The 16,774-nt window shown below is 50.0% G+C and overlaps 1 protein-coding gene across 1 annotated transcript in view; it reads right to left on the bottom strand.

Moving 5' to 3' along the window:
- LOC127587172 (dual specificity tyrosine-phosphorylation-regulated kinase 1A-like) overlaps window positions 1–15,009 on the bottom strand; it is a 48,493-nt gene extending 33,484 nt beyond the window's left edge. Inside the window, exon 1 of the mRNA XM_052045365.1 lies at window positions 14,303–15,009. Coding sequence (XP_051901325.1) covers window positions 14,303–14,438 — 136 coding nt within the window. The 5' untranslated portion in view covers window positions 14,439–15,009. The remainder of the gene's footprint in view (window positions 1–14,302) is intronic.
- Window positions 15,010–16,774: the final 1,765 nt, after the last annotated feature.

Here is a 16,774-nt window from a genome sequence, read left to right as displayed (position 1 = left end):
CTTTGCTGCCTGGGATCTGATGCGGGAATCTATTATTAAGGAAATGGTAAAGGGTTACTTCGAAAGTAGTAAAAGAATTACGTAGGGCCTGTGTGGATCTATGAAAGGGAAATCATGTTTCACAAATATGTTACAGTTCTTTCGATGTCTGAACAACCACAACAAGACATGCCAGTGGATGTGATGTATTTATACATCAAGGTGGCTGTCAATAGGTGTCACACAAAGATTATCATACAAAATTGGGCTGCATGGTGCTGGGGGCATTATACAGTCACAGAGCAATAAGGCACGGCCCTTCGGCCCAACCAGTCCATGCCGACCACGGTGCCCACCCAGCTAGTCCCAATTTCCTGCATTCGGCCCATATCCCTCCAAGCCCCGCCCCTCCATGTGCCTATCCAAGTGCTTCTTAAATGATACTGCTGTACCTGCCTCACCTGCTTCCTCTGGCAGCTCATTCCATACAAACACCACCCTCTGGGTGAAAAAGTTGCCCCTCAGGTTCCTTTTAAATCTTTCCCCTCTCACCCTAAACCTATGCCCCCTGGTTTTGGACTCCACTTACCCTGGGGGAAAAGATTGCTACCATCCACCCTATCTACGCCTCTCATAATTTTAAACACTTCTGTAAGTTTGCTCCTCGTTCTCCTACGTTCCAAGGAATAAAGACCAAGCCTGGCCAACCTCTCCCTAAAACTTAGGCCTTCTAGTCCTGGCAACATCCTCGTAAATCTTCTGTGCTCTTTCCAGTTTAACCATGTCTTTTCTACAAAACTGTAATCCAAGTGTGGCCTCACTAACAACGTATGCAAGTGCAACATAATGTTCCAACTCCTATACTCCATGCCCTGACTGATGAAGGCCAGCGTGCTAGACGTCTTTTTAACCACCCAGTCTACCTGTGGCTCCGCTGGAATGGAATAAGGATTAGATATCTCAAACGCTCAATGCTCAAAGCAGCTGCACAGGTTGACTCTGTGGTTAAGAAGGCATGCAGTGTATTGGCCTTCACCAATCGTGGAATTGAATTTAGGAGCCGAGAGGTAATGTTGCAGCTATATAGGACCCTGGTCAGACCCCACTTGGAGTACTGTGTTCAGTTCTGGTCGCCTCACTACAGGAAGGATGTGGAAGCCACAGAAAGGGTGCAGAGGAGATTTACAAGGATGCTGCCTGGATTGGGGAGCATGCCTTATGAAAACAGGTTGAGGGAACTCAGCCTTTTCTCCTTGCAGCAACAGAGGATGAGGGGGGACCTGATAGAGGTGTATAAGATGATGAGAGGCATTGATCGTGTGGATAGTCAGAGACTTTTTCCCAGGGATGACAGGGGACACAAGTTTAAGGTGCTGGGGAGTAGGTACAGAGGAGATGTCAGGGGTAAGTTTTTTACTCAGAGAGTGGTGAGTGCGTGGAATGGGCTGCCGGCAACGGTGGTGGAGGCGGATACGATAGGGTCTCTTAAGAGACTTTTGGATAGGTACATGGAGCTCAGCAAAATAGAGAGCTATGGGTAAGCCTAGTAATTTCTAGGAACATGTTCAGCACAACTTTGTGAGCTGAAGGGCCTGAATTGTGCTGTAGGTTTTCTATATTTCTATATGCAGGACAGAAGATAGATTAGATATAAACAGGCCTTAAGCGGGTTGGGTGTCACACAGATCAGTGCTGGGGCCCTGTTGTTCACGATCTGTATCAATGATTTGGATGAAGGGATCATGTAATAAATCCAAGTTTGCAATTGTTAAGCTGGAGAGGGTGGAGAAAAGATTCCTGAGGATGTTACCAAGTCTGGGGGGGGGGGGGGGGGGGGGGGGGCTTGAATTATAAAGGAGAGACTGGATAGGCAGGGGCTTTTATTCCCCTGGAGCGAAGGAAGCCGAGGGGTGACCTTATGGAGGTTTATAAAATCACGAGGGGTGTAGATAAGGTGGACGGTCACCGTCTTTCTCCCATAGGGTGGGGAAGTCTGAAACTAGAGGGCACAGGTGGGAGGGGAAAGATTTAAAGGGGACCTCTGAGGGGCAAATTTTTCACATGGAACGAGCTGCCAGAGGTGGTGGTAGAGGCGGGTACAATTACAACAGTTCAAAAGATATTTGGACAGGTACGCGGATAGGAAAGGTTTAGAGGGATATGGGACAAACGCAGGCAAATGGGACTTGCACAAGTCGGAAACTTGGTCGGCAGGGACAAGTTGGGTCCACGGGCCTGTTTCCGTGCTGTATAACGCCACCGATGGGTGAGGAGAAGACAATCTTTTGTGGCGACACAGACAGGCTAAGTGAAGGGGCAAGATGTGGCAGAGGGAAGGTAATGCGGGATCACCTACATTGATAGAAGAAATGGAAGGGCAGAGTATTTTATCCCACTCACCCCCTCCTAATGGGTTTTGTCTGGAGTAGAGCATCATCAAGACAACTTCATCAAGCTTTCCGCGTTTCAGCTGAAGCACACGTCAGCGCAGCATCTGTGCAGATGTGCTAGAAAGGGCCAGCATCACACTTTAAACAGGAGGAGCCCCAGACGAGCAAAGGGAATCCACAAGTTTATGGCAGCATAGTCAATAAGGTGTGTTTGAATAATCGAGCGCCTTTGGGAAGGCCAAGCTTCCCACCGTCGGTGGTATCTACAGGAGGCGCTGCCTCAAGAAAGCAACGTCCACCATCAAAGATCCCCCCACCATCTGGGCCGTCCCGTCTTCTCACTGCTACCATCGGGAAGGAGGTACAAAAGCCTGAAGTCCCCACACCACCAGGTTCAGGAACAGCGACGTCCCTTCAACCATTCGGTTCTTGAACCAACCGGCACAACCCTAATCACTGCCTCAGTACAGCAACACTTTGCACTAAAATGGACTTTTTTTGTTCTAATTGTGTTCTTTCTTGTAAAAATTGTGCATAATTTGTTTAATTTATATTTTTCTTGTGAATGTTATCTCTCTGATGCTAGGTGCCTGTGGTGCTGCTGCAAGTAAGTTTTTAATTGCACCCGTGCACACATGGACTTGTGCATCTGACAATAAACTCGACTGTGACTGACTATCTTGTGTGACATATCAGTACTGAGATAGGGCCTGTGCTGCAAGGTACTGAGATAGAGCCTTACAGCACGGAAGCAGGGCCATCGGCCCAACTTGTCCATGCCAACCGAGCTGCCCATCTAAGCTAGTCCCTTTTACCCGTGTTTGGCTCATATCCCTCCAAACTTTTCCTGTCCGCGTACCACATTTTGATGCACAGGGCTTTGCAAGGAATGAGGAAGGGCTTGGACTTAAGCAGACGTTCACAATTACAATACTATGCAGAGCACTTAGTAGAAACGATTGGTGCTTTTGTGGCTGGACAGCAAAAAGTTGAAGACTTTTTGTCAGCTCTTGAATATCAACCCCTCCCCTCACCCTCCAGATCAGACAGCCCCTCAACTTTCCTCCCAGTCTCACCTCATTTCCTATCCACTATCCCTTCCGACCTATCCTATGACTGCAAACCAACTTTAGGATCAGACATTTTAATGAAAGTTCATCTACTCCAATCGTTAGTGCTGGTTTCTCTCTACACACACTCCACCCGACTTACAGAGTGCTCCCATGCACTTCAAGTTCAGATTTTAGATTTCCAGCAGCCACGGGTTTTATCTTTTTACTCATTTAATGCCAATTACACAGCGAAACAAGGTGCTTTGCAAGAATTCAGGGAGGGGGAGTTGGGAGAACACACACCAGTCCTCATTGAGGGGTCAGCGGTGGAAAGGGTGAGCAGCTTCAACTTCCTGGGCGTCAACATCTCCAAGGATCTATCCCGGGCCCAACACATGATGCAATCACGAAGAAGGCACACCAGCGGCTCTACTTCATTAGGAGTTTGAGGACATTTGGGATGTCACCAAAGACTCTTGCAAATTTCTACAGATGTACAGTGGAGAGCATCTGACTGGTTGCATCAATGCCTGGTACGGAGGCTCCAATGTGCAGGATTGAAAGAGGCCGCACAGGGTTGTAGACTCAGCCAGCTCCATCACGGGCACAACCCTCCCCACCACAGAGCACATCTTCAAGAAGTGGTGCCTCAAGAAGGCCAAGGACCCTCATCACCCGGGACATGCCCTCTTCTCGTTACCACCATCGGGGAGGAGGTACAGGAGCCTGAAAACCCACACTCATAGATTCAGAAACAGCTTCTTCCCCTCCGCCGTCAGATTTCTGAACGGCCCACAAACCCATGAACACTGCCTCATTATTCCTCTTTTGCACTATTTGTTTTTGTAACTTACAGTAATTTTTATGTCTTGCACTGTACTGCTGCCGCAAAACAACACATTTCACGACGTATGTCAGTGATAATAAAACTGATTCTGAATATTAGGCAAAGCGAACCCACACCAGCCAAGGTTTTAAGCAGGCACATGTAGGCAGGCATAGAGAGCATCTTGAAGCTGGGAGAGAGAAATAGAGAGGTGTCAACAGCTTCAGGCCTTGTTAGCTGAATGCAATTACATTCAAAAGTGAACATATGGCCAGAATTTTCAAATTAGGAAAAATAGGGGCAGGAGAAGGCCATTCCGCACTGGAGCCAGTTTGGTATTCAGTATGGTATTTAGATAAGAGGATCAGCCACATCCCTCTCTCTCCCTCGTACCCCTCGATGCCTTCTGTGTCTAGAAATCTACTTAAATTCATTCACTAAATACAACAGATTCAAACTCCGAGTGAAAAGATTTCTCATCTCATTCCTAAATTTCTCATCCTGTATCCTAAGACTCTGCCTCTAAACCACAGAGCAAAAGGAATCATGCTATCTGCATCCAAACTGCCGAATCATGTCAGTACTTTGTACATCTCAATGAAATATTCTCTCCTTCTTCTACATTCTACTGAATATAGGACCAGTCGATTCAATCTCTCCTTTGTTCCACTCTCCTAGGAACCTTTCTCCTGAATATCTATATCTCTACACCTATAGATAAATGGTGGAGAGCATTCTGACTGGTTGCATCACCGCCTGGTACGGAGGCTCCAACGTGCAGGATCGCAAGAGGCCGCAGAGGGTTGTAGGCTCACGGGCACAACCCTCCCCATCATCGAGGACATCTTCAAGAGGCGGCACCTCAAGAAGGTGGCATCTATCACTAGGACCCTCACCACCTGGTACATGCCCTCTTCTCATTACTACCATCGGGGAGGAGGTACAAGAGCCTGAAGACCCACACTCAACAATTCAGGAACAGTTTCTTCCCCTCCACCATCAGATTTCTGAATGGTCCATGAACACGACCCCGTTATTCCTTTTTTTTTGCACTATAATTTATAGTAATTTTATGTCTTTGCAGTGTAGTGCTGCCGCAAAACAACAAATTTCACGTCATCTCAGTCAGTGAAAATAAATCTGGTTCTGTTTCTGAATCTATGTTGCACTCCCTCAATGGTAAGTGTATCTTAGAGTCATTGAGTTATAGAGTTATACAGAAACAGGCCCTTTGGCCCAACTTGACCTGAGCTAGTTCCCTTTCCCCATGATTGGCCCATATAAACCATTCCTATCCACGTCCCTGTCTAAGTGTCTTATCAATGATGTAATCTTCTCCTAGTTAAGATCAAAACTGCACACTGTACTCCAGGGTGTGGTCTCACCAAGGACTGTGGGTAACTGGTAAGACATCCTTGCTCCTGCACTTAAAACCTTCTGCAATGAAGAACAACCGCCTTAAACTGCTTGCTACATCAACCTACTTGTTCGACACAGAACACTACAGCACAAGAACAGGCCCTTCAGCCCACGATGTTGTGCCAAACTAATTAAACTAGTAATTAGTAGCCTACTAAACTAGTACCTTCTGCCTACATAATGCCCATATCCCTCCATTCTCCGCACATCCATGTGTCTATCTAAGAGCCTCTTAAACGCCTCTATCATATCTGCACCCCCTCCAAAGCCTCCGAATCCTTTGTTCAGTTGGGAGAGTTCAGGGAACTTGGGAAGGATGCAGATCAGAGACAAGGAGAGAAGAGGTGATGGGAAGAACTGAAAAATGAGAATTTTAAAATAATGTATTAGTGATTAGGGCTCCTTGTGCTTTAGCGGACAGTGCAAGGGTTTTGGATGACACAAGGGTGGGAAATCAGTGTGTTGCAATACTAAAAAAGACACAGGTGAGACTTAACCAGGCAATGTTTTAGAGAAAAAGAGATCTTAATAAGAGATTGGATACAGGACCAGGTTTATTATCACTGACATATGACGTGAAATGTGTTGTTTTGCGGCAGCAGTACAGTGCAAAGACATAAAATCTATAAATTACAAAAATAAATAAATAGTGAAATAGAAAGAATAATGAGGTAGTGTTCATGGACCGTTCAGAAATCCGATGGCGGAGGGGAAGAAGCTGTTCCTGAATCATTGAGTGTGGGTCTTCAGGCTTCTGTGCCTCCTCCCCGGTGGTAGTAACGAGAAGAGGGCGTGAGCCGGATGGTGAGGGTCCTCAGTGATGGATGCTGCCTTCTTGAGGCACTGCCTCGGTGGCGGGCAGGGTTGTGCCCGTGATGGAGCTGGCTGAGTCTACAACCCTCTGCAGCCTTTTTCGATCCTGTGCATTGGATCCTCCGTACCAGGTTGTGATGCAACCAGTCAGAACGCTCTCCGCCGTACATCTATGGAAATCTGTATGAGCCTTTGGTGACATACCAAATCTCCTCAGACTCCTAATGAAGTAGAGCCGCTGGCGTGCCTTCTTCACAATTGCATCAATGTTTTGGGCTCATCTTGAAGTCAAACATGAGACAGAGCTTGAAGAGTTGCTTCGGGTTCCGACAGCTGCCAGGGAATGAAGACAATGACTTTGGTCTCCCCAGTAATTAGTTGAAAGGAATTCTTGCTAAACCAGCACTGGAAATCAGATGCACTTCAATGATACAGGGACTGAGTAGGGTTTAAGAATAACTATTCCTTGGAGCATAGGAGGCTGAGGGGTGACCTTTTAGAAGTGTATAAAATCATGAGGGGCATAGATAGGGTGAATGCACACAGTCTTTTTTCCCAGGAAAAGGGAAGCAAAAACTAGAGGGCACAGGTTTAAGGTGAGAGGAGGAAGATTTAAAAGGGACCTGAGGGGCAAGTTCTTCCATGCACAGGGTGGTGGGTATATGGAACGAGCTGCCAGAGGAAGTGGTAGAGGCAGGTACATTTACAACATTCAAAAGACATTTGGACAGGTATGTTGACAGGAAAGGTTCAGAGGGATATTGGCCAAATGCGGGCATGTGGGACTGGCTTAGGTAAGCATTTTGGTTGGCATGGACCATTTGGGCCAAAAGGCCCACTTCCATGCTGTATGACTCTCTGACTAAAGGTGACAGGGGGGCAACACCGCAATGATGCAGTTGGCGCTGCTACAGCACAGATCCAGCGACCTACATTCAAATTAGTTGGGGTCTTGAGTTCAAGAGCCGCGAGGTGATGTTGCAGCTCTATGGAACTCTGGTCAGACCACGCTTGGGTGTTCAGTTCTGGTCGCCTCATTATAGGAAGGATGTGGAAGCTTTAGAGAGGGTGCAGAGGAGATTTACCAGGATGCTGCCTAGATTGGAGAGCATGTCCTACGAGGACAGGTTGAGCGAGCTAGGGCTTTTCTCTTTGGAGAGGAGGATGAGCGACTTGATAGAGGTGTACAAGATGATAAGAGGCATAGATCGAGTGGACAGTCAGAGGCTTTTTCCCAGGGTGACAATGGCTAACACGAGGAGGCATAATTTTATGGTGATTGGAGGAAGGTATAAGGGGGATGTCAGAGGGAAGTTTTTTTTGTGGTGGGTGTGTGGAACGCACTGCCAGGGGAGGTTGTGGAGACAGATACAATAGGGACATTTAAGAGACTCTTAGATGGCCACCTGAATAATAGAGAAATGGAGGGCTATGTGGGAGGGAAGGGTTAGATATATAGCAGAACAGGATAAAATGCCAGCACAACATCATGGGCCGAAGGGCCTGTACTGTGTTGTAATGTTCTAGGTTCAAACCCAAAGCAGGTGCTGTCCATGTGTTCCTCATACCCCTTGATGCCTTCTGTGTCTAGAAATGTACTTAAATACATTCGCTAATATGCAACATTAAATACCAGATTCAACCTTGGCTTTACTTCGTTAGGAGTTTGAGGAGATTTGCTATGTCACCAAAGACATACAAATTTCTCTAGGAAGTCCAGTGGAGAGCTTTCCGACTGATTGCCTGGTACGGAGGCTGCAATGCGCAGGATCGCAAGAGGCCACAGAGGGTTGTAGACTCAGCCCAGCTCCATCACGGGCACAACCCTCCCCGCCAGTGAGGACATCTTCAAGAGGTGGCATGTCAAGAAGACTGTATCTATCATCAAGGACCCTCACCACCCGGGAAGTGCCCTCTTCTCGTTACTACCATCGGGGAGGAGGTATAGGAGCCTGAAGACCCAAACTCAGCGATTCGGGAACAGCTTCTTCCCCTCTGCCATCAGATTTCTGGGTGATCCATGAACACTACCTCATTATTCCTTTTTTTTTGCTCTATTTATTTTCGTAATTTATAGATTTTGTGTCTTTACACTGTACTGCTGCCACAAAACAACAAACTTCACGTCATTTGTTGGTGATAATGAATCTGATTCTGGGGTGGCTTGTTCTTCCCTGTGGCCGCATGAGCTTCCCCCAGACGCTCGGCTTTTCTCCCACTTCCCAATGACGTGCTATTAGGTTAACGGGTTACTAAAAATTACTCCTGGTGTTGGGGAGAGGCAGGGGGACCAGGGTGGGGGGGGGGGGGGGGGGGGGAGAATTTCATCGAGCCTGTGAGAGACAATGCGTTATGGGGAAATGTGGAGGGATTAGATCGGAGGAAATGCTCCCAAATCAGGTGTAGACTCAGAGAGCTGAACAGTTTTCCTACAAGAAAAGAGAAGACCAGAAAATAATGTGGAAACCAAGTGCATGTGATCTAGGGATGTTGTCGACAGCCAGCGTACAGATGATGAAATAGGATCCGGGGAAGTATTTTATGCATAACAAGTTCCTACAAACAGCAATATGGTAATGATCAGGTCAGCTATTTTTGTGTTGTTAGTTCAGGGATAAACACTGGCCCCAGCAATCAACTTATGGCCACTTTTACCAACCACCATCTCTGCATATCTGCGTGGCAAATTTATAAACTAACCAATCCGGCTGAAAAATGAAGAGGCTGAGAGAATGAAGAATATAGCACAGGGGATCATAAGGTCCATCGTAATGTGCACAGCTCTTAGATTAGTCACACCCTTCTCTCCCTCCCTGCAACCCTGCAAACTTTTTCCCTTGTGGTGAAAGTTGCTGTTGTATCTGCTGTAGTCACCTTTTCAGGCAGTGCGGGGTTCAGATCACAACAACTTGCTGCGTAGGTGGTAAAGAAGGCATCGGCGTGCTTGCCTTCATCGGTCAGGGCAATCAGTAAGGAAGTCATGTTGCAGCTGTATAAAACTTTGCTCAGGCCACACTTAGGAGTACTGTGTGCAGTTCTGGTCGCTCCATTACAGGAAGGATGTGGAGGCTTTGGAGAGGGTGCAGAAGAGGTTCACCAGGATGCTGCCTGGATTAGAGGGCATGTGCTATAAGGAGAGGTTGGACAAACCTGGGTTGTTTTCTCTGGAGCAGCGGAGGCTGAGGGGAGACCTGATAGAAGTTTATAAAATTATGAGAGGCACAGATAGGGTAGACAGCCAGAATCTGTTTTTCCCCAGCACTGGAGGACATGCATTTAAGGTGAGAGGGGGAAAGTTTAAAGGAGATGTGCAGGACAAATTTTATTTCCCCCCCACCCACCCCCCCCAAGAGAGGGCATAGATAACGTGGATAGCAGCAGGCCTTTTCCCATGGTAGGGGAGGGCATAGACGGTCTTTCACCCAGAGAGTGGTGGGTGTATGGAAGTGGTAGAGGCGGATACAACAACAACGTTCAAAAGACATTTGGACAGGTACATGGAGGGGAAAGGTTCAGAGGGATAGGGGCCAAACACAGGCAAATGGGACTGGCTTAGATGGGAATCTTGGCCAGTGGGGACCAGTTGGGCCAGGGCCTGCTTCCGTGCTGTGTGACTCTGTGATGCAGAGTGTTGGGCTCCTGGAACAGGCTGCCAGGGGTGGTGGTGGGAGCAGATACGTCCAGTGCCGTTTAAGCGGCTGTTAGACAGACACGTGAATGTGCAGGGAATGGAGGGATGTGAATCATGTGCAGGCAGAAGGGATTTAGTTTAATTCGGCATCCTGTTCAGAACAGACATTGTGAGCCAAAGGGTCAGTTCCTGTGCTGGACTGTTCTATGCTCCAATAAATTTCACTGTGCTTCCCCACCAACCCTCACCCCCCCTCCCCCAATGACCATCTTAAACCTGTTCCCCTTTTGGTTACTGATCAACCTGGCACCGGGAAACAGTCCTCATTATTTGCTCTGGCAGAACTGTTCTCACTTTCCAACCACTATCGGACCTCACTTGAAGAGCAACTGACGGCGATTAACTTGCAATCAATCACTTTGGCGAGGTTGGCTCAGGGCAGAGCAAGGGAAGTCTCCGCCCCTGCGTTTACACAGGGCCGTGCAGATGGGGAAGGCTGCGGGTTTCGGGTTCCAGATCCCGACAGGTGCAGGACTCGCTGATCTCGGTCAGGCCAATTTGTCTCAGTGACAGAAGCCAACATGGGGAGGGTGAGAGTCAGCCAGGGTCCTTAGTTCAGCAACCCAAGGCATATAATTGCGCGTGTGCGCACACACACACAGACCCTCACTGGGGGACGGTTCCCACACACACACACTGACCCTCACTGGGGGAAAGTTCCCACACACATACTGACCCTCACTGGGGGACAGGTCCCACACACACACACACTGACCCTCACTGAGGGACGGGTCCCACACACACACACACTGACCCTCACTGGGGAACGGGTCCCACACACACACACACTGACCCTCACTGGGGGACGGGTCCCACACACACACTGACCCTCACCTGGAGAACGGGTCCCACACACACACTGACCCTCACCTGGAGAACGGGTCCCACACACACACTGACCCTCACCTGGGGGACAGGTCCCACACACACACTGACCCTCACCTGGGGGACAGGTCCCACACACACAGACACACACACTGAACCTCACCTGGGGAACGGGTCTCTCTCACTCACACACACACACACACACACACACACACACACACACAAAACCTCACCTGGGGAACGGGTCCCACACACACACACTGAGCCTCACCTGGGGAACGGGTCTCTCTCACTCACACACACACACACACACACACACACACACACACACAAAACCTCACCTGGGGAACGGGTCCCACACACACACACTGAGCCTCACCTGGGGAACGGGTCTCTCTCACACACACACACACACACACACACACAAAACCTCACCTGGGGAACGGGTCCCACACACACACACTGAGCCTCACCTGGGGACAGGTCCCACACACACACACACTGACCCTCACTGGGGGACGGGTCCCACACACACACACACACACACTGACCCTCACTGGGGGACAGATCCCACACACACACTGACCCTCACTGGGGGACAGGTACCACACACACTGACCCTCATTGGGGGACGGGTCCCACTCACACACACACACACACACACACACACACACACACAGACCCTCACACACACTGACCCTCACTGGGGGACGAAACCCACACACACACACACACACTGCTGTTAACCTTCACCACTAGACAGGACCACCCATAATTACATAATTGGGGTGAATTAAAGGGAGCTGCTGAATGAATTTGACACCCACATCACTGTTAAACCCTGGACAGCCAGAGGCAGCTAACTCAGGAGAGAAGAAAGCACTGTCCACGTACACAGAATCAACTACCAGCCACTGTGACACGATGAAAGCTATTGGGATTTACAACACTTAAACCTGGCCACACTAGTCACGCACCCTGCTGTTCAGAGTTTGACAACCAGAAGCAGGCCACTTGGTTGCCTTGTCCCAAGCCTGTCACAGGCTCCACACAAGCCTCCTTTCACGCCACCACGACACACTCCCATTCCCTTCTGCTCTATTTGCTTGTTGAGTTTCTTCCCAATTGGTTTGCTGTGGGAGCAAACTTCCACTTTCACCGCTCTCTGGATGAGCAAGGTTCTCCGGAGTTGCCACTGTAGGTGTTATGTTCTGTCCCTCTAACAATCGTCCATGTCACAGACTCACAGAGCACGGAAACAAACCCTTCGGCCCAACTGGTCCATGCCGGCCAAGATTCCCATCTAAGCCAGTCTCATTTGCCCATGTTTGGCCCATATCCCTGTGAACCTTTTCCCATCCATGGATTGTCCAAATGTCTTTTAAACGTTGTTATTGTACCTGCCTCTACCACTTCCCCTGACAGCCCAGTACATACACCCACCACCCTCTGGGTGAAAAACTTTCCCCTATAAATTTTCCCCCTCTATGCCCTCCACTACTATGGGAAAAAGACTGTAGCTATCCGAGCCCCTCATGATTTTATATACCTCTACAAGGTCACCCCTCAGCCTCCTTCACTCCAGTGGAAAAAAAGCAGCCCCAGCATACCTAACCTCTCCTTATAACGCGAGCCCTCAAGATCCTCGTGAATCTTTTCTGCACCCTTTTACAGCTTAATGACATCCTTGCTATGGCTAGGCAACCAGAACTGTGCACATATCTGGCCTATAGGACCCTTTCACAACCTTGAAGACCTCTATCGGGGAACTTGCTATTTCTTCCTCGTTCAGCCTTGTCACACTTGGCCATAATCAAACAACGATACGCCAGCTTGCACGTTGCAGAGGGAGCCCGTGCCAATTCCAGTGTAAAAATCCAAGAGTTTGAGTGTCCCTATAAACACAAACAGCCAGCCTCCCAGTTCAGACTGGCGATAACCTGCGGCTCCTCACTGTGAAGAAAAATATCCTTTTATGCTTCTAAACAAGTCTGCGGCCACCCACTTCTCGGAGTAACACGAATCATGGGGGGGTGGGGGGGAGGCAGGAAATCAGATCGAAGTGGAAACACTCCAGAACATTTGCGCCTTTGAATCTTGAGAGATACGCAAACCCCAGAACGAGCACCGACAGTTGTGAAGGTTAGGCTCTTGAGTCACACCCTCACCTATGAGTCAGATGTCTGCTAGTTCAAATCCTCCCTGGAAGCTCAACACAAGAAAATAAGCTGACGTCCCCTATGCCTACTGAGGGAGCTCCTACACAGAACTTTCTGCTGCACGACTCTTGGATGAGGAGGTGGGGGGGGGGGGGGGGGGGGGAAGACGGGGTCAGGGACTGTTTGTGGCAGACTAATCCAATGGCAATTTGATGAAGGCGTCAGCTGTGATCTCCCTGGAGTCCCAGGGCCAAAATTTACCAAATTATTTGACCTGTTTTGCATTTTTTTTCCTAAAGTACCCTCCCCGATAGAAATTAAGAGAATGTTACTCTCCATCACCAAAGCTTGACTTGTGGGAGCTTGCTGTGTGCAGATTGGTTGCCACATTTCCTACGACAGTGACAGTACTTGGAAGTGCTGAAAAATTTGGGTGTCCTGAGGGAGATGAGAACAGCAGGGCCAAAGTGCAATTATTATTCCTATTGGAAAGTTAACTAAACCAGTGCCAACGGGGAGGGAATAGAAGAAAAATTACCTCAATGCCATTGTGTGGCACTTCAATCACACCACCACCCCCCCCCCCACCAAAGTGGGTGGGAAGTTTAAGGGAGATGTCCGAGGGAGGTTTTTTCACCCAGAGAGTGGTTGGGGCATGGAATGCGCTGCCTGGGGCGGTGGTGGAGGCAGGTACATTGGTCAAATTCAGGAGATTACTAGATAAGCATATGGAGAAATTTAAAATAAAGGGATATGTGGGACATAGAACATAACAGCACAGTACAGGCCCTTCGGCCCACAGTGTTGTGCCGACATTTTATCCTGCTCTAAGATCTATCTAACCCTTCCCTCCCACATAGCCCTCCATTTCTCTATCATTTATGTGGGATGAAAGGGTTAGGTAGTCTTAGGCGAGGTTTAAAGGTCGGCACAACATTGTGGGCCGAAGGACCTGTATCATGCTGTACTATTAGCTTTGCCAGTGACAAACCAACACTAGTCAGTGCAACGCCACAGCGTTACATAGCACAGCGGTCTCGTCCTACACAGCCCCGCGGTTTGAAAGGGCGAAACCTCGAGGTACAAGTCACGGAGAGGACATGCCAACCGCTTTACCCTCCCACCCGCCCCGAAGCCGCGTTACTAACTTCGTGACGGCTTCTTGCTGCAGTGAGAGGTGGCTGGCAGGCAACAGATGGGGTCCTGTTTAATCCATTCCGACCGGAGGGCAGCCAGCATGCTGGAGGGAGACGGCTCGACCTCGCTGGTTGAGGTGATCACCATCGGAGCAGGTTCTCGCAGCGGCCACAAGACGGAGAAGAAAAGGGTTCCTGTGTTCCCCCCCTACCCCACCTAGGATCCAGAGTACACCTCAGGAGCAGCAAAGGGGACGTCAGCCCTGTGGCTGGTGACCGAGGTGCTTGAACGATGTCGAACCCAATGTAGGAGCAGCCGGTGACAATACTGCAGGTTAGTAATCAGATGGCACGGGGTGTATCCCTCTCCCTGTTCCCGGAAAAAGTAGCCGCCTCTCTCGCAAAGCCGCCACCAAGGGGAGGGGGGATAAAAGGGTCCACTCCGGGCTGCTGCAGGCAAGTCCTCTCGCTCCAGGAGACGGGAGTTGCTGAGGCGACTTCGTGGGAAGCCAAAGTTGACTGTAGATCACACTCAACACACCCCCCCACCAACAAAAAAATAAAACAGGTTTCTGCTTCCAAGAAGGAAATAGCAGGAGCGATAACCAAGCAGACTGCTGCTCCCTGTGCTCAGAAACGCCTATCGATCCGGTACTGGGTGTGTATATGTATATATATATTTTTTTGTTTTAACTGGACACACTGCACGTGTTTAAATGTCCTTCCTTTAGTTTATAAATACATCCCAGAGAGACGCCACATTCATGTGACCGGTGGCCAGCTTGCCTTCTTCTGCCGTGTTATTGGAGGGGGGGGGGGGGAGAGAAAACTCCCCTTTCCTTCGGGATGCAAGACCCCTCCCCCCAAACTTGAACTGAGTCTCTCGAACAAGTCTCTCTCTTCCCCACTTGGCGGCTCTTCTTCGGGCGAAATATCTTGACACGGTGAGTCTTGGAGAGAGACACACACACAGAGCCGGTGGGGGTGGACGGAACACAAGATGATTCTCACAACTGCCTTTGAGAGGCAGGGCCCTGGTGTGAATCACTTCCCGGCACAGAGAGAGAGAGAGAAAGAGGTGGAGACCTTTTGTGTCCTTTTAATTTCCCAGTTAGTTAGTCCGCAGGTCTTAAGGGGTGGGGTGTTCCTGCAAAAAAAAATCCGCCCCACTGAGATGCAGGGTTAAAAGTTGCTCGCCTGCAAGCCGCGACGCCAGAGGATAAAATGCAAAAGAAATGGTCTATATATTACGGAAAAAGAGCCCCCCCTCACGGGTTGAGGACGCAAAGTTTGTCCAGCTCACAGCTCTGCGGTGCCTGCCGCTCCCTCGTCGCCGTCTCCCGGCTGCCAGAGCTTGGCCACATCGCCTCGGCGCTTGGGGGGGTGGGGGAGGGAGGCCGCTCCCGGGCGAGTGGTGCCTTCACTCAGCGGCTGCAGTGTTTTTTTTTGCAGTGTGTGTGTATGTCTCTCTCTCACTCTCTGGCCGGGAGAGAGAGAGAGAAAGGGGAGGAGTGGGTTGGGTTGAAGCGAGCTGGTGCAATCCACGACGAGGAGGAGGAACAGACATCAGCAGCTGGGCGGGTGGCGAAGAGGGAGTGGGTGGAGGGAAAAAAATCCACCGAGAACACCCTGAACCTGCAGCGCCGAGGGAGAAGTGCACGCCAGGCGCTGGGGGCTTCATTTTCCCCCTCCGGGCGAGAGAAGAGGCACCGATGCAGCCCCGGCTCCATTGCAACGGCGGCAACGCAAGCGGTTGCATTCGAGTGCCGAGAGATCCCTTCAGCCTCTTCCCCTTTTGGTCCCGGGATGGTCGGATCCGCCCGCACCACCTCCATTTATAGTCAGGGAGCAGGCGGTAAATTTAGCAGCAAAAGGCGCACCCCACACCACCTCCTCCTCCTCCTCAGCCCGGGCATGTCCTCGGGAATCCCTGTCCTCGGATAGGGGAGGCAGAGGCGGAGGGGAGGGAGAGAAAAGGTGCAGAATATAAGCCCTCCCAGCCGGCTGCGGGTTACGGTGGAGGGTCCGTAACGCGACCCCGGCTGGGGGGGTGGAAAGCAAGTCAAGAACCGCCTCGCCTCTTTGCCCCTCTCCCACCCTGCTGGGGTGGAGTCATGTCAAGCCACGCTTGGAGTGGCGGGTCAGCGCCACCCACCTCCCTCTCAGCCCAGCCCCGCGACACCAACTGTGACTACCACCCCATCCAAGAGTATTACATAGACGTGCAACTTGGAGGCGACCAAAAGGAAAAATAGACTGAAAATGCTACAGGTTCAGACACACACACTGACCCTCACTGGGGGATGGATCCCACACACACACACTGACCCTCACTGGGGGATGGATCCCACACACACACACTGACCCTCACTGGGGGATGGATCCCACACACACACACACACTGACCCTCACTGGGGGATGGATCCCACACACACACACTGACCCTCACTGGGGGATGGATCCCACACACACACACTGACCCTC

Source organism: Pristis pectinata, chromosome 39 (genome assembly GCF_009764475.1).
Source record: "Pristis pectinata isolate sPriPec2 chromosome 39, sPriPec2.1.pri, whole genome shotgun sequence".
NCBI classification, from domain to species: Eukaryota; Metazoa; Chordata; class Chondrichthyes; order Rhinopristiformes; family Pristidae; genus Pristis; species Pristis pectinata.
Note: the sequence above shows the minus strand (reverse complement) of the source record. Positions and strands in the feature narration are given on the sequence as shown.